Raw genomic sequence first — 23642 nt, forward strand, 5'->3', positions numbered from 1 at the left:
CCTCCCTCTAGCTCCAAAAGTCCATTCCCCATGTCATTTGTGACTCTCCACTCATTCGGATTGCGACAGTTCAATCCAAGTTTACCTAGTCTCCACAGGAAGACGTGGCTGACTGCATGAATGAATAGCGTAAACAAAATTACAGGAATCTTGTGTTTAAATTGCTTCTGAAAACAAACATGTTAAAGGCATTTAGCACTTTGTGAGTAGTGTGTAAATAATGCTGCTAATTTCAAACTGCTCTGGGGGCGCCTCCTCCCCTTCTACCTGGGGCACCCCTCCCCGCTCAGTTCCCATGCCTTTTTGGAGGAGCAGAGCATGCAAAGGGGTACCCTGCGTTCCTACTGGCTGCAGGCAGCTCACAACTTCACAACCTTACTTGGTATAATGAGGAAATGGACAGAAAGGTTAACAAAACATGCCCGGAGTTAGATGGCAAGTGGCAGCTTCAGGACTCAGACCGGGGTCTGGTTAGATCTATGCATGACACCAAGCTGCTTCCCTTCCCTTTAGAAGTGAGCAGACATCATTTCTTTCCACAAGCCAGGGATTTCCTCCTCTCCAATTAGTCTTAATGAGTTTTTTCCCCCCGTGTGCCTTGATTGCCACAAAAGCAGTCACTGCCTCACATCTGGAGCCCCCAGCAGCGTGGCATGACGCCTTGACCTCAGGAGGCCTCGCTTCCTGCTGGTTGGATCGACATTGAATAACTTCCCCATTTCCTGGGGCCCTCACACACATTATCTCATTTGATCATCACCATCACCCCTGCAAGTGCAGAGGCGCAACGGGCACGGAGCAAAGCAGCTGGTAACCAGGGCCAGGAGGGCAAGCTTCACACAACAGGCTCTGTTGCAGGAGGCGGAAGTCACTTGGGCTGGGGGCCGCTGACAAGGGGAAGAGGTCACTCTTGACAAGGTTGCTCTGCAGCCAACCATTCGCTAGGCAAACACTCGTGGCTCTGTGGTGCAAAATGTGCTCTCGGGTGACCCATTAAATATACAAAGACTCCACAATGGAGTTAAGCACGTGCCCTCAATCACAGGGGGTCGGGCTGAGGTGTCCAGCTCAGAAGGAGGCAGCCTGGCTGGTTCAGGGAGCTGGCAGGGGCTGTAGGGGGGCGGGCAGCAAGCTGACAGCCAGCTCCCAGCTGACCTCCGTGGGCAGTGATGACACTCAGATCGGATTGTTCTCGCGTAGAGCCATCCATGAGAGGCGGCAATCGATGGCTCCCCCATCCGCTGCCCTAAGGCTCCCTCCTGCTTCAGCCTACCTCTTCAGCCTTGGCGGGGAGGGGGGGCTCGCTCTACTTCAGGGAGTTCAGAAGTTTTCTCTTCCCCTGATCTTCACACCCACCCCAGGCCCCGCAGCTCAGGTCTGGGTCCCACCCCAAGGCACAAATTCCTGCCCCATTTCAAAGACCCAGGTTCAGTGCCAGGAGCTGCAGACACAGAACAAGACATGTCAGGATAGAGTCCTTGTCAATTCAACCTCCATCAGTCATGCGTCAACTCAAACCTCCATCAGTATCGGGACCTGTCAGGAGGGAGGGATTGGGCTTTTTCCACTGGGTTCTCCCCACCCTCAGCCATTGACTTGGCACCCACAGGGAACTTCATCACTGCATGGGGATCCTCTTTGGCAGCTGCTAAACTCAGGCATCCTGCCTCCCAGACCCCTCCTCATCGGTCTTCAGACTCCTCCATTGGCTCTTGGCTAAGTTTGGGGGATCCTGGTTCCCAGATAGAATCTAGGTCCTGGCTGCCTTCTCCTTCTCCATGTTTTTTTGTGACTAGGGACCAGGAGGCCTTGGGATGGAATTTGTGGGAGGGAGGGGGTAGGAAGGAACCAGTCTTGTCCAGGAACCTGGAGACCATGGCTGTGTCTTCCAGCTCATCCTGGGGCTCTCCCCAGCTTGCCCGCAGCGCTGCCCTCTTAGCTCATCCTGTCCATTTGGAAGACCACTGGATTGGAAATAACACGCTGCCCGCCAGCCCTCTCCTCCCTCCAGGGACACATATGGTCTCCGCCTCTCACCCTCTCAAAGGGACGCAGTCAGCCAGGGAGACGGAAGGGAGCATGGAGCAGAGATCAGGAAAAGCAATTAAAGAGCTGGTCTCAGAGGCTGGGGGGGGGGTGGGGGCAGAGAAGGGCCCAAACTTATTAACCCCAAAGCAGCAGCCTGGCCCCTGGGTCTGTGAAGATGAATGAGCTGATGCCTCCGAAGGATGAGGGACCAGAGAAGAGACGGGAAAGGAGTCTAGGTGTTCAGCTGAGAACCCTTCTGCAGCCACAGGAGCTGGATGCTTCTAACCTGCAGGGCCAGGCTGGGCACAGGCTCAGGATGGGAGAAAGAACCGTCCCTGGCCCAAGGCAGCTGTCCTCCAACAGAAGGACATCGCCTGCCCCCAGAAGCTCCCAGCTGACAGTGAACCATGGATCCTCTGATCAGATAGCTCCCACCCAAGGAGAGAGGCAGCTTCTGTCTGTGGTTGCCTGAGTCTGAAGTGGGAGACAGACCCTACCCTTAGATGCATCCCAGTCTGATTAAGACATAGATCTAGCACTGGGAAGACCCCATCTACTGGGGGCCTTGTCCTTGGGAAGCCTCAGGTTTCAGTGTAGAAGAGACCCATCCCCATGGGAGATGTTGACATGCCAAGAGGTTCTCAAGCCAGTGGAATTGTGGGGCTCAAGTCCACAAGGGCTGGGAAAGGGCAAAGTTGGAAGGATAGAGCCCACTGGGGGAGTCAGGGAGATGAGAAAGCAGGGTGGGAAACAGCCTCTCTTCAGTCTCCGCTAGGACAGTGGGACCTCTCACATGTTCCCTGGGAGACCCAAAGCTATAAACAACTAGCGGTCTGGGGGTGAAGAGTGCTGACTCCCACCTTCTCTTCACTGACCGCCCCCCCCTCCCACATCCTGTCCACACAGCCCTTTGTGGGGTGCCCCTGCCACATGGTGTCCCTGCCCCAACTCCAGTGGAGTTGACAGGTTGTGGCAGCTCCCCGAGAAGACCCAGCTCCCACCCGTCCAGGCCCACCCCATCAGAGATGTGCTAACAGGGAAACAGGTCAAGCACCTGGTGCATGTGTGCTAAGTCACTCAGTCGGGTCTGACTCTTTGCGACCCCATAGCCTGACGGGCTCCTCTGTCCTGGGATTCTCCAGGCAAGAATACTGGAGTGGGTTGCCTTTTCCTCCTCCAGGGGATCTTCCCAACCCAGGGATTGAACTCGTGTCTCAGGTACCTCCTGCATTGGCAGGTGGGTTCTTTACCACTAGCACCACCCGGGAAGCCCCGGTAGGTATTATTAAACGGAAGCCAGGATTTGTCGAGCACCTGCTGTGTCCAGCTTTCACTGATAGTTTTTCTTACAATTACCTTGGAAGTAAGTTTGTCTAGACCTCATTATACCGATGTTGATAATGGAGACTCAGAGAAGGTTCCTGAGTCATCCACAATCATACAGCTAATGAGTGGCCTTGCTCTCTCCCCTAGAGGGCGCTGCCATAGCAGTCAGAGGCAATTCTAGTGACCCCTCTGGGTGATGCACTTTTGGGTTTTAGAAAGCCAGAGACCAGCTTTCTTCCTGCCTCCAAAGAGCTATGGCCACCAGGCCACGCAGATCTGGGCAGCTCAGCACTGCCATCTAGTGGTCACTCAGTTCCCTTCCTCAGGGATGGGTCACAGAGTGGATGGACTCTGGCAAGGGGTTGGCCAGAGACCCATGTTCCCTCCATCCCACTCACTCTTGCCAACCTCCATGCTGTGTCAGGCACTGGGAGAGCAGCAGGGATTCAGTGGGCAGCAGTCGAGGGACAAAATAGCCCCTTGAATTGGAGGCTGGCAAATTTGGAACCCACTGGGCCCCTTCTGTGTGGGTGGAGGTCGGGGGAGGGTTGATCTGTCCCGAAGGTACTTGGGCTGTAGACAGGAGGTCATCCTGGAAGATTCTGATGTAGAGGATGGGCATAGTGAGTGGGAGGTCATCTTGTCCCCAACTCAGCTTGAATTGTCCCCAACTCAGCTTGAAATAGGACCTGATTTGGCTGAAAGCTGTGGGGAGGGGTGTCCAGGTGTCCTCTTCCCAGAGCCAGCAGCGTTCTGCTGTCCAGTCCAGAAGGCCATCCATGGACTGGTCTGAGGCTTTGGATGACGAGGCTTCAGATTAGGGAAGCAGGAGAGGAGGTGCTATGGAGAATGGGGCTTCAACCAGACTGGGAGGAGGCAAGTAGAGGTAGAGGCTGGGAGCTATGTCTACCTGGAGCAAAAGTGCATCACAGTGTAATCTAGAACAAAGAGAGAGAGGGGACAGAACTGTGCAATGATAGGGCCTGGTTACATCCATGCATGGGCTTCCCCGGTGGCTCAGACAGTGGAGAATCTGCCTGCAATTCAGGAGACAGACCTGGGTTTGATCCCTGGCTTGGGGAGATCCCCTGGAGATGGGAATGGCTACCCATTCCACTATTCTTGCCTGGAGAATCCCATGGACTGAGGAGCCTGGCAGGCTATAGTCTATAGGGTCACAAAGAGTCGGACACGGCTAAAGCAACTTAGCAGTCACGCATATTCACGCACATGGTAGAAAACCATGCAACTGTTAAAATGATGATGGAGATAAATATTTATGGATATGAAAAGATGTTCACAACATATTGTTGAGTATAAAAAAAAGCAAATTACAAAATAATTTGTATAGCATGAGCCTACTTTTTAAAAATGAATTTATACGTGTAGAAAAAAAAATCTGTTTATATCTCCAGGTGGCAAAATGATGGCTAATTAATTTTTTTGTTCTGCTTATCTGTATTTTCTGATTTTTCTACAATGCATGTAAATAAAAATTAATGAAGTTTTGACAAACGACCATGGCCAAATCTGTCCACCACCTCTTTGCTTCTGTGTGTAAACATCAGATAGATAAGGGCTGAGTGTAGGGATGGGTTTGAAGGAGAGATAGGGGTTGAAGACAGAGGGAGAGGATGCAGGCAGGTGACGGGGGCCCAGTGAGGTGGCTGAGGCAGGTGAAGAGGGGGGCCTCACCTGCTGCTGCTGAAACAAGCCTGTGTTTCACAAAAACAGTTTACTGAGCGTTCCTGACAAGCCCTTTCTGCTCTATTACAGCTTTTTCCTCCAGGACTGCTTCGCACTCATTTCAACTAGATTTCATTTGAACAAAGAGAGAAGGCCACACTGTGACTTGCCTGGCAAGCTGGAAGCACAGCCACTCCAAGCCACAGAGAGGAGTCGGGACAAGGGTTTGTCCCCAGTCTTGTTCTTCCTTTAAGGTCACTCCCCAACCCCATCCTTCCTCAGCTCCCCAAACCACAACAGGATTAAGTCACTGGGTGCCCCCTTCTCATGATTCCCCTCCCCATGATATTACTCAGGCCCAGCATCAGACTCTGCTAAAGAATTAGGAAGTCCCGGGTGGTCCAGTGATTAAGACTGCACTTCCAATGCAGGGGATGCTGGTTCGATCCCTGGTCGGGGAACTAAGATGGCACATGCTGCGAGGCACAGTATCCCCCCCCCAAAAAAAATTAGGAGTGGTGCTCATCTCCTCTCTCTGCCTGGGACTCACAGGGAAATCCCGTCAAGCAGCCCATAAAACATGCCCAAATGAAGAGCATCTCCCCTGGCGTGGAGGAAGGGGTATTGCTGGGACAGGGGCTCGGGGGCTGAGCTGGCTCTGAGAGCAGGGGAGGGGACTAGCAGTCAGGCCCCTTGTCTGCAGTGCTGGAGCCCTGGCACTACTGGGCCACCCCCCAGGGCCTCTCCTGGTGCCCACTGAATGACTCACCTTGGCACAGACACAATGGTTGGGGTGGGCACAGAGCCTGCTCCCTGCGGCACCCCAGCTCCCCTCAGATGCTTTCCGAGAAGCTCTTTGAGCAAGGGGCTTGGGCTGCGCCCTGCCAATGGGCTGGCATCTTGGGATGAAAACAGCACAGCCCCCCGCAGGGGCTGCCCTCGCTGAGCGACGCCCTTACCAGTGATGGAGAACAAGGATCCATTCAGCAAGCGCCCGGGAAAAGGGATCGGAGGCCCAGGCATGGGCAGTGGGCAGCAAGAGGGGGTGGTGCAGGAGAGGAAGGCTGCCCGCTTCCCAGAAGTCCAGGGGCACAGATGGGTCAAGGGCCTGGGTGCACCCCCAGGCAACCAGATAGAAGGGGTAGATGGATCTGAAATCTCAAGGGCCACAGGGCACTGGGCCCAGGCTCCCTGTTCAGAACCACGGGCTCCTCAGTTCCCAAACCCACTCATCCCCAGAAGCCTTTCCCAGCCTTTCAGCCTGATGTGTGGGAACTTGAAGGAGATAAATCTCCACTGTGAGAGTGAGGTGAGGGGGGGCCAGGGGAAATGGGATGTTACAGGAACAAAGATGGGAGTTGGGACAGCCAGCTCATTCATAAGTGCTTTGTGGAGCTGTCAAGGCCTGGGCTCCAGGAGGGGGTGCAGAGAGGCTGGGGTGAGCCCAGTGAGGCTGAGCCCGGAGCTTCAGGGTGGCCCCAGGAGTGTGGGGAGGGCCTGGGAGTGCAGCATCTGCCCCCTCTGGCCCTGTCAGGAGCCCCACATTCCTTCCATCATCCCCCCACTGCTAGATAGAGGCCTCGATTGACCCTCCAGACAAAGGGCTGGTTCTAATTCCAGCCCACAGCCCCGCAACTCCAGGGGATGGGGAGACAGCAGGAATGTGGACGCCTGCCTCAAGAGGGGAGGATGGCAGGAATCTGCTGGGACTGAGGCTGTCAGGAAATCTAAAACAGGCTGTTTCTTGAGAGTAGGGAACAGGTTTATTCTTCATCAAGTTCCCAGTGTCTACCAGACACTGGTAGGAGAACGCTGAGGGAGGGCCTGGGTCATGGGATCTAAGAGTTAGAAGACAGGTCAGGGGTCATCTGATCCAGCCCTTCCCTGACCCACCGTCCCAGAGAAAGGGTCTGCTTGCTCAGTGGTCAGGGATTCAGACACAGCATCGGCCCCAGGAACTGCCCACTAGCAGCTCTGTCTGGAGCCAGACCGGGGCTGGCATGCTCTGGTGGCCCTGCCTTGGGGCACAGTGGCCTCGGTGGGGTGAGAGGCGCTCTCCCCGTGGCTGGGCTGTGGCCCAGCACCACCCCCTCAGGCAATGCCAGGGGGCGTTGCCAGGGGCAGCCTGGGCCGTGCCAGGCCGGTCCCTCCTCCTTAAAGCCGGAGCATCTCAGGAGCGGGCAGAGCCAGGCCAGGATGGAGAGGAGACGGGTCACCTCAGCCGCTCGCCGCTCCTACGTCTCCTCCTCGGAGATGGTGGTGGGGGGCCGCCGCCTGGGTCCAGGCACCCGCCTGTCCCTGGCTCGAATGCCGCCTCCACTCCCCACCCGGGTGGACTTCTCCCTGGCCGGGGCGCTCAACTCCGGCTTCAAGGAGACCCGGGCCAGCGAGAGGGCAGAGATGATGGAGCTCAATGACCGCTTCGCCAGCTACATTGAGAAGGTGCGCTTCCTGGAGCAGCAGAACAAGGCGCTGGCTGCCGAGCTCAACCAGCTGCGGGCCAAGGAGCCCACCAAGCTGGCCGACGTCTACCAGGCGGAGCTGCGCGAGCTGCGCCTGCGACTCGATCAACTCACTGCCAACAGCGCCCGGCTCGAGGTGGAGAGGGACAACCTGGCACACGACCTGGGCACCCTGAGGCAGAAGTGAGGAGGGGAGCCGCAGAGGGGCTCAGGCGGGGGCTCTGCCTTCCTGTTCCCTGGTTTCCCGCCTCTAGGAGGGAGGGCAATCCTTGTTCCCAGATGATGGAGGGCCTGGGACAAGGCCCAGGGTCTGATTCCCGGGGATCTGATTCCCTAAAACGTTCTGCCGGGGAGCCAGGGTACCGTCAGCGCCCTCTCCTGGGGAAAGCTGTGGACAGTCAGGGACCCAGCAAGCAGGTTCTCTGAGTTTTATTCACTGCGGGGCCTTGTGACTACACAGGGAATATACTTATTCTTAGCTCTGTCTAGAAGAGGAATTGGAAGGGAGGATGGGGGTGCACCAGGAGGACTGGGCTGGGGTACAGGCAATAGGGGAGACAGCAGGCAAGCCTGGCTTCAGAACGCAGGTGACTCTGCCTGACCCCAGCTTATGACCCTAGTCAAGGTGCTTCAACTTCACAGCTGTAAAGTGGAGATCGTAATAAACCCATTTCCGAAGGTCAGAGGAAATGCCAGGGGCATGGTCCCTGCCAAGCTGGCAGAGTATGCGTGTGTGACTTCAAGTGCAAGAAGACGTGTGTGTGTGTGCATGTGTGTGTGTGTGTGTATGGCAGGAGTGAGTATAGGTTGATGGAAGCGCCTGTGTGAGCAGAAGCAGGTGCAACAAGCCTGATAAGGCACCTTGGTAATGACTTAAAGCACAGGCTCTTGTCTGCTCACCCTTCTGGCCAAGGCTCTGTCTAGAATCCTTCTGCCCCTCACTCCTCCTTCCGCTCCACTGGTCCTGGGGGTGGGGGAGTATCTCTCCAGCAGGGAGATTAGGGGAGGTGTGCCCACAGTCATCAGAAGAGCCCAGACTCAGAAGTGTGTCTCCCTACCCCAGGCTCCAGGATGAAACCAACCAGAGGCTGGAGGCTGAGAACAACCTGGCTGCCTATCGACAGGTCAGGGTGGTGGGGAGGGATCGGGGAGGGGGAAAATGTTGACGGCAGCCCACCCAAACACAGTCCCTAAGCCCAGCCCTCCAGAGCAACGTGCTGCTCCACAAAAGGAGGGATCAGATTAGACCAGGGAGCAGAGAGGACAAGTCTGGGGTCAGAGTGGCCCTTTGCCCCGCCCTGCTCCAGGAAGCAGATGAAGCCACCCTGGCCCGTCTGGATCTGGAGAGGAAGATTGAGTCTCTGGAGGAGGAAATCCGGTTCTTGAGGAAGATCCATGAGGAGGTAAGATCGGGAAGGAGGGGCAAAAAGGCCAACACAGAGACTGGAACTGAGGGAGAGAGATGGGGAGACAGAGACAGACATTCAGAGAGAGAAAGGGACAGACTGACAGAGAAAGAAAATGAGAGAGAGACAGAGAAAGAGAGGCAGAGAGAGATAGAGGGAGACAGAGCTAGAGACAGATAAGAGAGCACCCCCAGCCCCTGGTAAAATGCACCTAGACATACACTGCACTTAAAGTGGGCCCTGTTGCCTCATTCTTCTTCACTCCAGCCCTGTGAGATAGAGACTGTTCCAGTGTTATCTCCTTTTCACAGAGGAGAACCCTGAAGCCCAGAAAGGTTAAAGAATGTGCTAAGGTCACAGAATTGGTCTCTGTGACTCCACTCCCTCTGCCATCTGTTTCCATTGAAATGACAGCCATACATTAAAAAAAAAAAAAAAGACCCCACTGAGTTCTGACTTCAGATAATAGAGTCAGAATCCATGGGCTCAGGGAACCCAGGAATCCATAGGCACACACACATCACAGGGACTCAGACATTCTTTCACGAGAACACAGACATGCTTCCAGCGCTCCTGACTTCCGGGCCTGGGAGGAGGACACCCCAGGGCCCCCAAACTAACCTGCTTCTTCCCTTATCCTGGACAATGCCATTTCCTCCAACTAGGAGCATCCCATCTCCCCTAGTCAATGTCCATGTCCAAGGGGCAGACAGAAGAGGGCATGATGCTATGGGGAAGCCCCAGTTGCAGCTGGTCCCTGAGGCCTGGCAACCCTTCTCTCACCCTGGCCAGGAGGTGCGGGAGCTCCAGGAACAGCTGGCCCAGCAGCAGGTCCACGTGGAGATGGATGTGGCCAAACCTGACCTCACAGCGGCCCTGAGAGAGATCCGCACACAGTACGAGGCAATGGCGTCCAGCAACATGCATGAGGCGGAGGAGTGGTACCGGTCCAAGGTAACCCTGACTTTGGGGCAGCTTGCCTCCTCCAGGCAGCCCTCCTGGCTCCATACAAAAGAATCAGGGAAGGAGGGTGGAGGAAGCTGGGAGAGGACCCTCTCTGAGTGACTGACCTTCACCAAAGAAGTGAGGCGACTTGCCCAGGGTCATACAGGCACTATTACTCCCAATAAGTACTTATTAGTATCTGTTGCTATTGACTACTAGCCAACACTCTTGTGTTTTAGGCTCTGTGCTTTGCAAGGATTATCTTACCATGAAGTGGGTACTGTTCTTTGATAGATGAGAGAACTAAAGTCCAGAGAGGTTAACCAATTTAACCAAAGTCACACAGCCCCTAAGCAATAAAGCTGGATTTCTAACCCTAGCTGTCTCACTTAAGAGCCTGTATTTTTTTTTTTTAACTGTTTATCTGGGGGGCTTTTTTGGTCATGCCTTGAAGCATGTGGGATGTTAGTTCCTTGACCAGGGATCAAACCCATGCCCCCCTGCATTGTAAGGGTAGAGCTTTAACCACTGGACTGCCAGGGAAGTACCAAGCCCGCATTCTTGATGCTTCTGCATTCTGCATCCTGGGTTATTGAGCATCTACTGCATGCCAGGCTCTGCCCAGCATACAGAGACAGGTCTGACCAGGGAGATGTGACTCAGTCTAATGTCTATGGAGAAAACAGCAGGGCAGGGTTTATACTCAATGTAGGGGCAGGAAGGATTTCATGGGAGGGCAGTGGGGCCAAGCAGGACTGGCAGTCTATGAACATAAAGAGAAGACAGAAAGGGCATTCACGGTGCAGGACACAGCCTGAATAGAGGCCATAAAGCACAGAAAAGTGGGGGCCTGGCGATCCCGGCCCAGGGCATGGAGCTGAGGAGTGTGAGGGGCAGAAGTCAGTGATGGTTCTGAGCAGGTTAAGATGTGATGGAGCCATGAGGGTTTCAGTGCAGGCTGAGGGAGAGAGGGTTATTAGAACCTGGTCTCTGCTCACCAGAGCTCCCTGTGTGTGACGGAGGAGGACAGGGTTCAGTCCCGAGGATGGAGCGGCTGGAGAGTCTGGGCTCTGTGGCACCCTCTGCTCATTCACGCGTTCCCTCATCAGGCACTGGCCTAGATGCTAGAGAAGCAGCAGTGTCATCTGTGTCCATGGGCCACAGTGACTGTGAATAATCCCCCCAGTGCAATGGCGTGGGGTGGGCTTGGAAACAACCCGACCGTCCGGCCCATCTCCCCGATCCTCCAGCCTCGTCCCAACTCCCCGGGCCCACCAAGCTCCCGCGATATGAGGCCCCAGATCGCTCCTCAGCATAAAGCCCTCTCCTCGTCTAGTTTGCGGACCTGAACGACGCCGCCGCCCGCAACGCGGAGCTGCTCCGCCAGGCCAAGCACGAGGCCAACGACTACCGGCGGCAGCTGCAGGCCTTGACCTGCGACCTGGAGTCCTTGCGCGGCACGGTGAGCACCGGCGGGGCCGTATGCGGGGAGGGGGACCGGGACCCCGAGCCGGGGCTGGCAGCTACAGCCTCAGCAGATGCTAGAGAAGGACCGGCTGGGGGCGGAGCTCTGAAAAGTTACTTGGGGCGGGGCCTCGGGGAACGGTCCGGCTCCACCCACAGAACGAGTCCCTGGAGCGGCAGATGCGCGAGCAGGAGGAGCGCCACGTGCGGGAGGCGGCGAGTTACCAGGAGGCGCTGGCCCGGCTGGAGGAAGAGGGGCAGAGCCTCAAGGACGAGATGGCGCGCCACCTGCAGGAATACCAGGACCTGCTCAACGTCAAACTGGCCCTGGACATCGAGATCGCCACCTACAGGAAGCTGTTGGAGGGCGAGGAGAACCGGTGAGCCCAGACCGGCCGCCTGCCCTACTGCCCCGCCCCAGGGTCGCCTTGCTCCCTTCACGCGTGCATGTGTGCTCGGACATGTCCAACTCTTTGCGACTCCCATAGACGGTAGTCCGTCAGGCTCCTATGTCCATGGAATTTCCCAGGCAAGAATGCTGGAGTGAGTTGCCATTTCCTTCTTCAGCGGGTCTTCCCACCCCAGGGATAGAACCTGCGTCTCTGTTTCCTGCTTTAGCAGGTGTGTTCTTTACCACCGCGCCACCTGGGAAGCCCCATCAGGGACTGTCTTATTCAGCCTCGTGACCAGCCCCCTCCTATCCCAGTGCCCAGCACAGTGCTCGCCTAACACACAGTTGGTATTCATACTTGATGAATGAATGGATGGATTCAATTCAGCCCATGTTGATCAGGTCCTAGGGTAAGGGCTTGGGTTATCTTTCAAACTAAGAGGCTCACTCTCCACCCTCCCAACAAAGACTGGACTTCTTTTCTGCTGACCAGTCTCCTCTGCCTCCTGGCAACTCTCTTCACCACTCTCCCCTCCCCTCTGTCATCCTCGGAGCACTCACTCTGTTTTGAATGGAGATGTTCCCCTTACTTATAACATCCAGGGCTCTTACAGTCCAAGGGAGTGTGTTGGCTGCTGGAGAAGCTAAGATATGGGGGTCCGCCTTTCCTGGCAAGGAAAAGGGCCTCGAAGCTATCATGATGACCCTGGACCAGGATCTGGCCTAGGGATGTCCTCCAGCAAGCTGGTCACCCCTCTCCTTCTGCTGTCTTTCAGCATCACCATTCCTGTGCAGACCTTCTCCAACCTGCAGATCCGAGGTCAGTAGAAGAGGGTTTTGTGGGCAGAGTGTTGGATTCCCGCCCCCTCCCCCAGGCCTGTGGGTTGCTCTTCTGGTCTGAGGCCAAGGACCAGGGCAGAGGAGCCCATTGCTCTCTGTGGGGACCTTCATTATTCACGGCAGGACTTCCAGCCAGAACATACCATCCCAGAGCATTCCAGGTGGGGCTTGCAGCCACTCCTGTCCTGCTCTGCCCTTTGTGCCTCCTCCCATGCCCACTCCCCATTCCACTGCAGAACTGAGGGTCTTAACCTCTCTCCTGTCTACAGGTCCCTGTCCAGCTGAGTGTTTGATGTCTGTGTGTTTTTTTAACTGCTTGTCACTACAGGGGGCAAAAGCACCAAAGAAGGTGAAAGTCACAAGGTCACAAGACATCTCAAAAGCCTCACAATACAAGTTATACCAATTCAGGCTCACCAGGGTGTAGATGGAGCCCCGCCGGCTCTCGGTTAGCTGCCTGCCTGTTAGACATGGTGCTTTTCTCAGCTTGATCAGGAGCAAACTCACCAAGCCCACTTTCCCCATCTTCTTGGGCTCCCTCCTCCCAGGTTTCCCTAAAGGGCCAAGTCTGTGTCATTTCCCCAGCAATCTCAGTGCCCTGTCCAGGGCCTGGCACAGGGTAAATATACATTAAAGTAGAGTTGGCTTGTGTTCAAGGTGCTAAGTCCTCGGGTACTCAGCTGAGATGCTCTGGGCCTCTAAGCAAACACCAGCTTCTGCCTCACCTCTTCCCCATCACCACGAGGGCCCCTGGAGTCTCGCGGTGCCTGGTGGCCAGGCTCTTGGCCTGATTCCTCTGTCCCTGAGGCTCAGTTGTTCAGCTCAGGGCTGATTCAGCCTAGAGAATTATTTCCCTCTAGACTGCTGCTCTTGGAGTGAATAAAGTTTTATGTCCCCTGCTCTTAATATTAAACATTAGTGAGTTTGACATGTTATATTTTTCTCTCTGCAGGGGGGAATAAATTACTTCCTACTTGTATGTGGCCCTCAAATAATTCTCCGCTGAGGGAAAAAAGAATTCTTCTGGACTAGAAATTTAGGAACACTAGCTATGCATGTCCTAGGGCTTAGTTCAGTATCAGAAGAGTTAACCAGCAGACCAGGTAGAGGCAATACTGCTACATGCCAGACAGAAGAGGGTCCTAGAGAAGTGGCAGAGAGAAGCAGGAAATGGGAAGAGGGACGGGAGAGGGACCCATGTGAATGGAACACGAATATGTGTCCATTGTTTTACACACATTATTTCAGTTAACTGACTCATTACTTCCACCTTGAGAAGTAGGCAGCAGCATCCCCATTTTGCAGATGAGAACAGTGAGGTTGGAAGAGGTAAATTAACTTGCCCACAGTCGTGTGGCTGAGCTGGGACTCAGAGCTTTGGCCTGCCTGACTTCAGTAACCACGTGCTCTTCCCTTGGCCTGATGCTGGGTTGTCAGGGAGCCAGGGGCCAGGTGAGGGACTGCAGAGGGGCTGAAATGCAGCCAGGCCAGGACAGCAAGCAGGGCAGTGAGGGCTTGCTTGGCACTGCGGGGACTAAGGAGGTTGCCAGCCCCTCTGGGAGAGCCTAGGACTTCTCTGGTTGGATAGGCTTTTGTACTTGCGATTAGGAGTCTCAGGGGGAAACTGAGGGTGGGAGAGGATGTCTAGGGCCCTGAGAGCCTACGGATGCCTCCTCTCCTCATATCTGCAGAAACCAGCCTGGACACCAAGTCTGTGTCAGAAGGCCACCTCAAGAGGAATATTGTGGTGAAGACCGTGGAGATGCGGGATGGAGAGGTGAGGATGGCAGGTCCAAGATTCTGGCCCCAGCAGGCTCTGGGAGAAAGCCTGGACTGGCGTATAGAAGGTTCTTGATAACTCCCAAGAGCTCCTCTGGGAAACTCTGGAAGAGGGGAAGGAACCCGATACAATTCCGTTCCCCAGTCCCTACACTAAGGGGAGCCTAGATGCTTAGGCCACGGGATGGGGTCCTGACTCTGGCTTTCTTCCTCCCCTTCTCACCCTCAGACTCAGGTGCCCCCACAGCAGTCCTGGGGCAGAGAGAAAGAAAATTAAATTTAGTAACTTTCACTCCCAACTTTCAACTTTCAGCTTGGTGAAAGGGACCTGGCAGAAGAATGGGAAGAGGAGATTGGGCATATCCCCTCCCCACTGTACCAGCAACAGAACTAGCTAATCTTACAACAGCAGCTCACCACATGCCAGGGAGATGTTTGCTAGATGTTTGACAGAATTAGCTCGTTTCCCCCTCTGACTGCTGCCTGGTGGCCTTCTGGTTACCATCATAGAAAAGTTGGAAGGCTGTGAACTTGTCCCGGGTCACATTGCCTAGTCGCGGTGGACCTGGAGTCTGTGTGAGCTCCTAACCGTGGCACGTTCTCTGTCCCCTGCAGGTCATTAAGGAGTCCAAGCAGGAGCACAAGGACGTGATGTGAGCAGGACCCATCTGGTGGTCACTGCCCCACCGTTTGAGGGGTCTGCAGCAGGAGTCGGGGTAGCTGTCCCTTCTCTGCTAGTTAATTTCCCCAGAATTGAGTTCCCACCCAAACCATTGCTCCTCTTCCTGCTCCATCTCTATGCCAGCTTGCCACCCTAGGCTCCATCAGCATTAAGCCTGTCAGACAGCACCCACCCCACACCCAGCAACACTAACAGGGCACTCACCCCAAAGGGCGGCCTGGAGGGGCACAGCCAGCAGCTTGAGTTAGAATTGGGAGGGAGGAGAAAAGGCGGGGAGGGCAGGGAGACCTCATAAATCACCCTACCCTCCGTATCCTGAACGTTTGTTGTCATGGCAACTGTTGCCAGAGCCGGAGGTGTCTGGGGGTATCTGGGAATGGGGCCTTTGAGTTTCCTTGGGCTGCTGGAGGAAAACTGAGAGTCTGAGACAAGCAGAGGAAGTCCCCAGAACAAGGTGGCCTTGGCCAGAGGCTTATTCTTCTAGACTGACTCTGACCAGTCTGAGGGTGGGTGGGGCTATCCTACCAACTGGGAGAGTCAGCAGACAGAATTCCTCGCCTGCTCAGATCACAGAGGGGCCTCCTGAGCGATGCATCGAGTGTCTCAGCCCCACTGAGCTGCCACATGGGCATGCCATGGGCCCGTGGGAGCTTGATTCTCTGCACTTGGGGGAAGTATAGTGTAAGTGCAGAGGAAAGGGGTGCTGGGAGGGAGCAGAAGGGGGCCTGGCCCATTGCTGTGGGTACAGAGAGGTCAAGCCCAGGAGGACTCCGGTACAGGCTGGAGGGGGCAGGTAGAGATGGTGGGGGCAGAGCTTGGGATGATGCTAGACATCAGAGTGGGGGTCGTGGGTGAGTAGTTACACTTGGCCTTTGGGTCGTGGGAATCAAGAAAGTGATTCATCCTCTTGAAGATGCTGACACAGGAAAGGAAGAGGCTGCTCTTCATGGGAGCAGGGCCCACTATGTCCCAGCTCTCAAGGCCCTTCCCTTGCTGCGTAAACCCTGTCCACCCAGGCCTGTGAGCCCCTTCAACTGCCACCTGACCCCAGGAAACACTGCTAGGCGAAGCCTCTGTTGCCACCCAACCTCCTCTTCCCACAGTGATCGCTGCTCTTCCCTAAACCAAGGCCCCTGTAGTCCCCTCTTAGTCAAATACAAAATATACCCCCCACCCCATGTTTTAGGTAGCACTTTATTTTATGATTTGGAACCTGAGACCCATGCAGAGTGAAGACACTGGTTTATGTTCCCGCAGCCTGGAGGCAGGAAAGCTTGGGGCAGACACTTTCACCCTGAGCATCTATTCTGCTCTTCGCAGCAGAATAGGGAGACTGGTGGGCATGAGATGATCAGTGCCCACAAGTGGGGCTCCGAAGCTCACTCCAGGGTCCCCATCTCCCTCCAAGTCAGAGGGACTTGACTGCATACCCTTCCCCCACTCCCTCCTGCCACCCACTGCTGCTAACCTTCGGGGCATTGCTGCGGGCTTTAGTCACTGACATAAATGCAACAAATAAAGACAACTGCTGTGGCCTTCCCCAGAGTGGACTCTGATCTGTTCAGCAGAGGCTGAGGCTGGGGCAGAGGACAGGAAGTAGCCTCAGGCAAGACACAACTTGCTTCTTATCACTCATCATCTTGGGGCCCCCAGCATCCCCAGAAGTGGCCACATGACAAATCCCACCTCCAACCCTGCTCTGCTCTCCAGCCCTGGTGCCCCACGCACCCACTGCCTTTGCTTCCGGCTCCTCTTTTCACCCCCAGCTCCCAGGCTGGGTGCCATCTCTCAGGAAAGCCCTGAATTCAGTCTCCACTTTCCTCACCCATTTCCCCTGTCCTGGCCTCTACCTTTAATCCCCAAACTCACCATTTCTACCTGCTGGTCCTGGGATGAAGCTGGGAAAGAAGGCAAAGAGGATATATACTAGGTACCCCAACTCTTTTCTTCCTCTCTCTGCTACCTTCAGTTCAAACAGCACCCACCTGGCAATCCACGAAGGCAAGAAAATAAAGCACATCAAATACGTTCAACAACAGATAGATGATAAATATTAGGTTCACTTCTTCCTTCTCTGAGTGTGAAGTCAGAAGACACGTGCACTCAGACTACTTCCATCCTGGACTCAGTTCCCCATCTCCCACCTGCTCAGGCTTCCCTGCTTCCCAGATGAGGTTCCAGACTTGCTCATGAAAACGGGGCGGGGGGGGGCGGCAGGTTCACATGCCCCGCCCCCAACCAGAGGCATCTGGTACCATTTAACAAACACATTTGAGCACAGCTGGTCTTCAGAGCTAGGGGAGAGAGAGCCTGGGGGAGAAGTTGGGACAAAAGCGGAATAAGTAACAGCAGCAACGACAAAGGTGAATGCTGATAAAGATGACTGTGATGAGCATGTAGCCTATCAGAAAGAGCCCCAGGGCGGCCCGAGTCTCGGGGTCGGAGAAGGAGACGGGGTGGCGACCTGGAGATGTCACGCCCAGCCGGAACCCAGCAATGCGCTCGCCCTGCCGCCAGCAATAGTAGATGCCCCGGTCTTCCAGCTGGGTGAGGCGGATGTGGAGATGGTTGCCGTGGTCGATGAACACCCTCATGGACCCGTTGACGCCCTTCAGGTACTGCGTGCGGTAGAGGTACTGGTGGTCCTTGTCCCAGGCCACGGCGTGCTCTGGTCGGGCCCCGGGGCAGGAGATGATGAGTCCGTGGCCCAGCCTCTGCTGGTGGAACTGAATGGGCACCTGGGGCAACCAGGGCCGGCTGCCCACTTTGGACACATAGTTGAAGATGGCCATCACGCCCTCCTGGACCTTCTTCTTCTTCTTGCAGGGCATCAGGCAGCTCCGAACCAGCAGCTCGGGGTTGTGGTCGCTGGTCTTGGCCCGGAGCTGCCTGGGCACAGCCCTCGAACCACAAGACACCACGTTGGGCAGTATCTTGCGGTAGCGGGGAGAGAGGTCCGGGCTCTGCAGGTAGCACAGACCGATACGCCACTGCTCCCCGCGCACCCCGCAGCGGTCGCAGGGGGTCCACTCCCAGAAGGTGGTGAAGACGCGGAGGCTCCCGTGGTACTCGTCTTCCAAGGGCTCCTGGCCTTGGTCCTTGAAGGTAGCCACCATCCCCTCACTGCTCTGGATGTCCACGTCGTAGGCGTAAAAGTAGTCCCCCTTGCGGGTGCCGCAGAAATACAAGCCGGAGTCCTCCCGCTGCGCCCGGAAGACCAAGAGGCTGAACATGCGGATGCTGAAGCGGAGCAGCATGTCGCTGCCCACGCGCACCTGGGCTGCCTCCGTCAGCACCCGCCCATCGAAGTCTGTCAGTACTTTGGTGTGGCTGCTGCCCAGGTGCTTCTGATAGTACCAGACAACAGCGGACACCTCCTCCGGCTTGCAGGGGCAGGGGAGCTCGAAGCTCATGTCGGCCAGGTAGGCCGCGTTGTCAAACATCAGGAAAGCCGGGCAGGGGGTCCTCTGAAAGATGTTCTCTTTCTCCACTATTTCAAAGGCCTGGAGGCTCCCCCACGCCCACAGGAGCACAGTGGTGTGGGCCAGGCTCATGCCTGCGCAAGGGAAGGGTCAGGGGGGGCAGGGCAAACCCGAGGCACTAAAGGCCTATGGGGCTTCTAGAAATCACTGCTGGAAGGAGGCATCTATATGAGGAAAGGATTAAGCAGCCAGGAAAAGAAGCAACAGTCTGCAGAGGAAGCTGCCATAGGCAAGGCAGTTGATTCCCAGTTAACATACAAGATGCCCTTCCATGTTCCAGATGTGATCTTGAGGAGAAAACCATTCTAGAATCTGGCTCCCTCTCACCTTTCTAGAACTCTAGCATTCTAGAACACTGGGTCAGGGGAAGCCAGAGAAACAAGGGCCCAGGTACAAGTTAGGGAAAATCTCTGCCCTTCTGCTTCAGGCTCTGCCCTGCCTGCCTGCCTGCCTGGTGGAAAGGTCTTCCCTTTGGTTAATCTGAGAGGTGAAGGAAACCCTCCCACCTGCACATCTGGCCATCTGAAGATACCTGGGAGGCTGGCCAGGCCTGAACTGAAGGCTTGGGGCTTTCTCAGGCCCAACCTGCATGGGAACTCAGCCCCTGGAGAAAAATATTCCACTTCAAATGAAGTAGCATTTGATCATTTATTGACTAAATGTCCATTCATTGGTTTCTGGTGATGAATACTGTTGTTTAAGGGCTATGGAAGATGAACTGGGAGATTGGGATTGACCATATGTACACTACTATGTATAAAATAGATAACTAATGAGAACCTACTGTATACCACAGGGAACTCTACTCAATGCTCTGTGGTCAACCCTAAATGGGAAGGAAATCTAAAAAAGAGAATATATATATATGTATGTGTGTATATGTATGTGTATATATATATATACGTACACACACACACATATAAATCATTCATTTTTCTATACAGAAGAAACTAACAACATTGTAGGGCAACTATACTCCAATAAAATCAATTTTTAAAAAAGAACTATGGAGACCAGTATTTGTTAACCATGGAGGATTAACAATTTTGTTTTTTCCTTGTTTTGAGTGGAGGCTGCAATGGGTGGTACCAGTGTTTGGTTGGGTGCTCACCCATATCTCAGGGCCATGGGCTAGCACACTGGCAGACTCTAAGGGTGGGAAGCAAAAGTCTTTCAGCTTGGCCCTTGACCATCCTGTAGATCTACAAAGTTCAGAATATGAAGCCCCCAAGGGTCTAAGGAAAAGGGAAAATTCAGTTCCCGTTTTGGTTGTGAAAATTCTAAATCCAAAAGGGAATCAGGTATGGGCTTCTGATTAGAGTCCCGCAGAGCCCCCAAGACCATCAAAAAATGCCTCTGATGACCACTGGGGGCCTCTGAAGGTACGTGGTCCCATCAATCCATCTGGTATAGCATCAGCAGCTCTTGCAGCAGACCCTCCTCCTCCTGAAGCCCACCCGGCTGCTCCCCCAGGCCTTGCCCCTCCAGGCTGGGGGTGCCCATGGCCTGCAACTTCTGAAATAAGGCTCTGCAGCTCTCTCTCTCCGCACAGCTCATCAGGCTCAGGTTCAAGGTGAAGCGCCCAGTGCTGGCCAGGCTGTGCAGGATCCCCAGCACCGCCCAGCGATCAGCAGGCCTCACATGATCGGCCAGCGCCACCAGCATCTCCCCTAGAAGCCCAAACCCCACGTCCATCTGGAAGAGGCGGCCCAGCTTCAGACCCCCGAGCTGCAGCAGGGCCTCGTAGCGCTCTGGCCCACTGCGCAAGTGTCGCCGCCAGTCGCGGTAGAACTCGGCTGAGGTCTCAGGCTGGAAGAGCGTTTTCTCCTGGATCACAAAGGAAGGGAAAGAGAGTCCAGAGCTCTTCCAGCTGCTCTGTGACAGCGAGTGAGGGGAACCCATGGGTTTTCAGCTCTGGTATTGGTCTCTGAGCACTGGCAAGGCCACAGTCTCTGTGGGCCTCATTTTCAGATGAAGGAACAGGGGATGAGATGGGAAGGGAGGGTCCCAAGAGGAGAAAATGCAGGCCACGATGTGAGATTCTCATCTGTACCAGGACTTTCCTACTGATGAGTGTGGACATGGCCCTGTTCTACAAGAGTAAGTCGGACTTCACTCTGAGCAGGGTGGGGGTGGGAGGTAGTTGGAAACTTCAGGAGGAGAAAAAAGAACTCAAGTGTTCAGGATCTGACAGGCTGTATCTCCTTCCCAACCCTGCCAGAGGATCAGACTCTCTACCATATGACCCAAGGCAGGGCACCCCAAATCTGATCTGGGAATGCAAGCCAAGGGCTGATGGACAGGGGCCTGTCAGTCCACATTTCTGACTTGATCTGGTAGGTTTTGGCCTCATCACCCACTGGTTGCTTTTCTTTCTGGAATTGGAGGGAGAAGGTTTGCTTCTGTTGGCTTTACATGAGATACAAGGAAAACATATGTGTTGTAAGAAGACAGGACGGGAGGGTGAGGGCAGAGACTCCTGCTGGGCCTCACCTACCAGGGAGATTTCAGTGGTTTCATCCTGGGAGGACCTTCTCTGACTAGTGTGACAGTTCCAGGGCACAGGCCTCTTTCCTCCCATCTTGTCCTTCCGTTCCAGCGGCTTCAGATGTGATGCAAGGACGATACCCCTATGGGCAAAGGCCAGAGATTAGGGGATGGACCTTATGCTGCCTGTAAGTATGAGGTGGCTGGACTCTGCATGAAAACAGGCTGGACCTGTTGGCAAGCCCATATAAGAAAAATAACAACAGCAAAAGTAACTGTTAACTTTTGAGCACTTCCCATGTGTTAGGTATTGTGCTCAGACTCTTATGTGCAATAACCTTTAATCATGACAATGGTTACTTTTTCTTACAGATGAGGAAGAGTGGCTCAGATAGGGAAAATAATTTGCATAAGATCACACAGGTGGCAGAAGGTTAGGGCTAGGACAGCCCAGAATGGTCTGACGCCAGGTGTATGCTCTTATCCACTATAGTAAACCAGACCAGGAGAGCCTGAGAAAAATGGCATTAAGCTGACCTGAATTCCTCATAGGAAGCTACCTTCTGTTCTACTGCCCGTAACTTGGCAGCATTCTCCCGTTTGTACTTCTCATCAGCAGTGAGTGCAGCTTGCAGCTCTTTCTCCAAAGCCTGGAAGTTGATGACATCACTCCTTTTCATGGCCCCTGCCTAGCAAGGCAAAGGAAATGAACGTCAAACAGAAGACGAACATCAGGGATGGGGCGTAGCGGTGGGTGTTTGCAACTGGATTCTTTGCCAGCCAACAAAATGACCCCAAAGCACTCTGGACATCTAATCATCACTCATCTTGAGGGGTGTTACAAAAATCTAGTTCTCTGTTTTACAGAGGGGAGCTGAGTCGCACAGTGAGGTCTTGCTTAAGATTTGTTGTCGCCGAAAACAGTCCTGATTTTCAATTTAGTGCCTTATCTTAATTTTGCTCTCTGCCGCTGAAAATATTTTTTAATTGGAATTTAATTGACATTAAATGTTATATTAGTTTCAGGTGTACAACACAGTAATTCAACGTTTATATACATTGCCAGATGATCACCACAATAAGTTTAGTTACCATCTGTCATAATTTAAGAGTTATTACAATATTATTGACTTATTCCCTATTCTGTATGTTGCATTCTCATAACAATATATTTTATGGCTGGAAGTTTGTGCCTCTTAATCTATTTCATCCATCCCCCCCGCCCACCTTCCCCTGTAGCAACCACCAGTGTGTTCTCAGTATCTGTGAATCTTTCTGTTTTCCTTGTTTTGTTTTTAGATTTCGCATATAAGTGAAATCATGCAGTATTTAACTTTCTCTGTCTTAAAATACCCAGTAATACTCTATAACACCTTAGCATAACACCCTCTAGGTCCATCCATGTTGTTTTAAATAGCAATTTTTCATTCTTTTTATTCTGCCTCTAAAAATATTTTAGTATTGGTGCTTTGGCTAAGAAAGCATTTTGATTTCAGAATTTAGTTCCTTCACATTTCCACAAGGACTCACTATATACAAGTTGCTATAGAGGCCCTCACACAAAAAGTTATTCTTGAGCCCAGGGATAAAAATTCACCCATTGCTAAGTTAAGCATTAGTCGTTCTGTCCTGTCACAGCTGAGACCCCATGGATTGTAGCCCACCAGGCGGCTCTGTCCATTGAATTCTCCAAGCAAGAATACTGGAGTGGGTTGCCATTTCCTTCTCCAGTGTATGTTCCCGATCCAGGGATCCAACCTGGGTCTCCCACACTGCAGGCAGATTCCTTACAATCTGAACCACCAGGGAAGCACCCACCCTTAAATGTCTTTTAATGAGGAAATATACTTTCCACCTGAAACCAGATGCAATGACTGAGCAGGAAATCAAGTAGACGCGAGAGAGGAAGGGGCTTAATGATTCACGTACTCAAATCCCTCTGTCCAGCCCAAGGCTGGAGCATAAATCTCTAGGTACTTGGACAACCTCTTTAGTTCTGTCTATGTACTTCGGCAACTTCCGCGTATCTGAGGCTGATTGATTCGTTCTATAGGGAGATCACCTATACGAATTTTAATCTTGGATCCGCATTTACCGCTGTGAGACCCTTCTGAACCTTACTACTAGTGCTCCGAGCTATTAGCTAAAGATCACGTGGCGAAGTCATCCCCACGAAGGTCCTCAGTCTCTGGGATTTCCCAGGCAAGAATACTGGAGTGGGTTGCCATTTCCTCCTCCAGGGCATCTTCCTGACCCAGGTCTCTAGCACTGCAGGCAGATTCTTTACCGTCTGAGCCACCAGGGAAGCCCCAACACGGAAGCAGGAGGTCTAAAACCAACCCTCCACCCTAACACGGGTAAGCGAAAGACCAAGAAGCAGGGTGGGCTGGCCGGGAGCTGAACTCAGGTGTCCTGACTTCTGCCTAGTTCTGAGCCTTTCCCAGTCACTGAAAATCTAGAACATCTAATCCTCCTGCCCCCTGACCTTCACCCCAGCAGCCGGGGCCTCGGTTTCCTTTCTTTGGGGATGCCCAGATACTGCCGGACGAAGTTAGCTCAGCGTAGACCACGCCCAGCAGCTGTGGTTGCCCAGCAACTGCTACAACAGCCTCCCACGTGACTGTCCCGAAGGTCCCCGGTCAGGGTGGCCCCGAGGCGCCTGAT

At 54.0% G+C, this 23642-nt stretch overlaps 3 protein-coding genes across 3 annotated transcripts; 1 reads left to right on the plus strand and 2 right to left on the minus strand.

The window, feature by feature from the left end:
• The first annotated feature begins 7117 nt into the window (after window positions 1-7117).
• On the plus strand, window positions 7118-16211 carry GFAP (glial fibrillary acidic protein). The gene is made up of 9 exons (XM_065909893.1): window positions 7118-7685; window positions 8566-8626; window positions 8810-8905; window positions 9701-9862; window positions 11190-11315; window positions 11477-11697; window positions 12485-12528; window positions 14240-14325; window positions 14943-16211. The coding sequence occupies exons 1-9, from the start codon at window positions 7237-7239 to the stop codon at window positions 14982-14984; spliced, it is 1287 nt and encodes a 428-aa protein (XP_065765965.1). The 5' UTR covers window positions 7118-7236; the 3' UTR covers window positions 14985-16211.
• A 1092-nt stretch (window positions 16212-17303) lies between these two features.
• Window positions 17304-18563, minus strand: FAM187A (family with sequence similarity 187 member A). Its single transcript, XM_065910886.1, has one exon. It carries the CDS (start codon window positions 18561-18563, stop codon window positions 17304-17306), a length of 1260 nt encoding a protein of 419 aa, XP_065766958.1.
• Window positions 18564-19176: 613 nt separating this feature from the next.
• CCDC103 (coiled-coil domain containing 103) lies at window positions 19177-23546 on the minus strand. Its single transcript, XM_065910286.1, has 4 exons — window positions 23464-23546; window positions 21516-21667; window positions 20989-21121; window positions 19177-20318 (listed from the first exon to the last, which is right to left on the minus strand). The coding sequence occupies exons 2-4, from the start codon at window positions 21656-21658 to the stop codon at window positions 19887-19889; spliced, it is 708 nt and encodes a 235-aa protein (XP_065766358.1). The 5' UTR covers window positions 21659-21667; window positions 23464-23546; the 3' UTR covers window positions 19177-19886.
• Window positions 23547-23642: the final 96 nt, after the last annotated feature.

This window comes from Muntiacus reevesi, chromosome 18 (genome assembly GCF_963930625.1).
Source record: "Muntiacus reevesi chromosome 18, mMunRee1.1, whole genome shotgun sequence".
NCBI classification, from domain to species: Eukaryota; Metazoa; Chordata; class Mammalia; order Artiodactyla; family Cervidae; genus Muntiacus; species Muntiacus reevesi.

Bases quoted from the DNA above. Each gene is read 5' to 3' on its own strand.
- FAM187A (XM_065910886.1), bottom strand. From the start codon at position 18,563: ATGAGCCTGGCCCACACCACTGTGCTCCTGTGGGCGTGGGGGAGCCTC.
- GFAP (XM_065909893.1), top strand. From the start codon at position 7,237: ATGGAGAGGAGACGGGTCACCTCAGCCGCTCGCCGCTCCTACGTCTCC. The intron at 7,686-8,565 runs GTGAGGAGGGGA...TCCCTACCCCAG, and splicing joins CTGGGCACCCTGAGGCAGAA to GCTCCAGGATGAAACCAACC. The intron at 8,627-8,809 runs GTCAGGGTGGTG...GCCCTGCTCCAG, and splicing joins ACCTGGCTGCCTATCGACAG to GAAGCAGATGAAGCCACCCT.
- CCDC103 (XM_065910286.1), bottom strand. From the start codon at position 21,658: ATGAAAAGGAGTGATGTCATCAACTTCCAGGCTTTGGAGAAAGAGCTG. The intron at 21,122-21,515 runs GTCAGCTTAATG...CTTTGCCCATAG, and splicing joins GCTTCCTATGAGGAATTCAG to GGGTATCGTCCTTGCATCAC. The intron at 20,319-20,988 runs GTAGGTGAGGCC...TTTGTGATCCAG, and splicing joins AAACCACTGAAATCTCCCTG to GAGAAAACGCTCTTCCAGCC.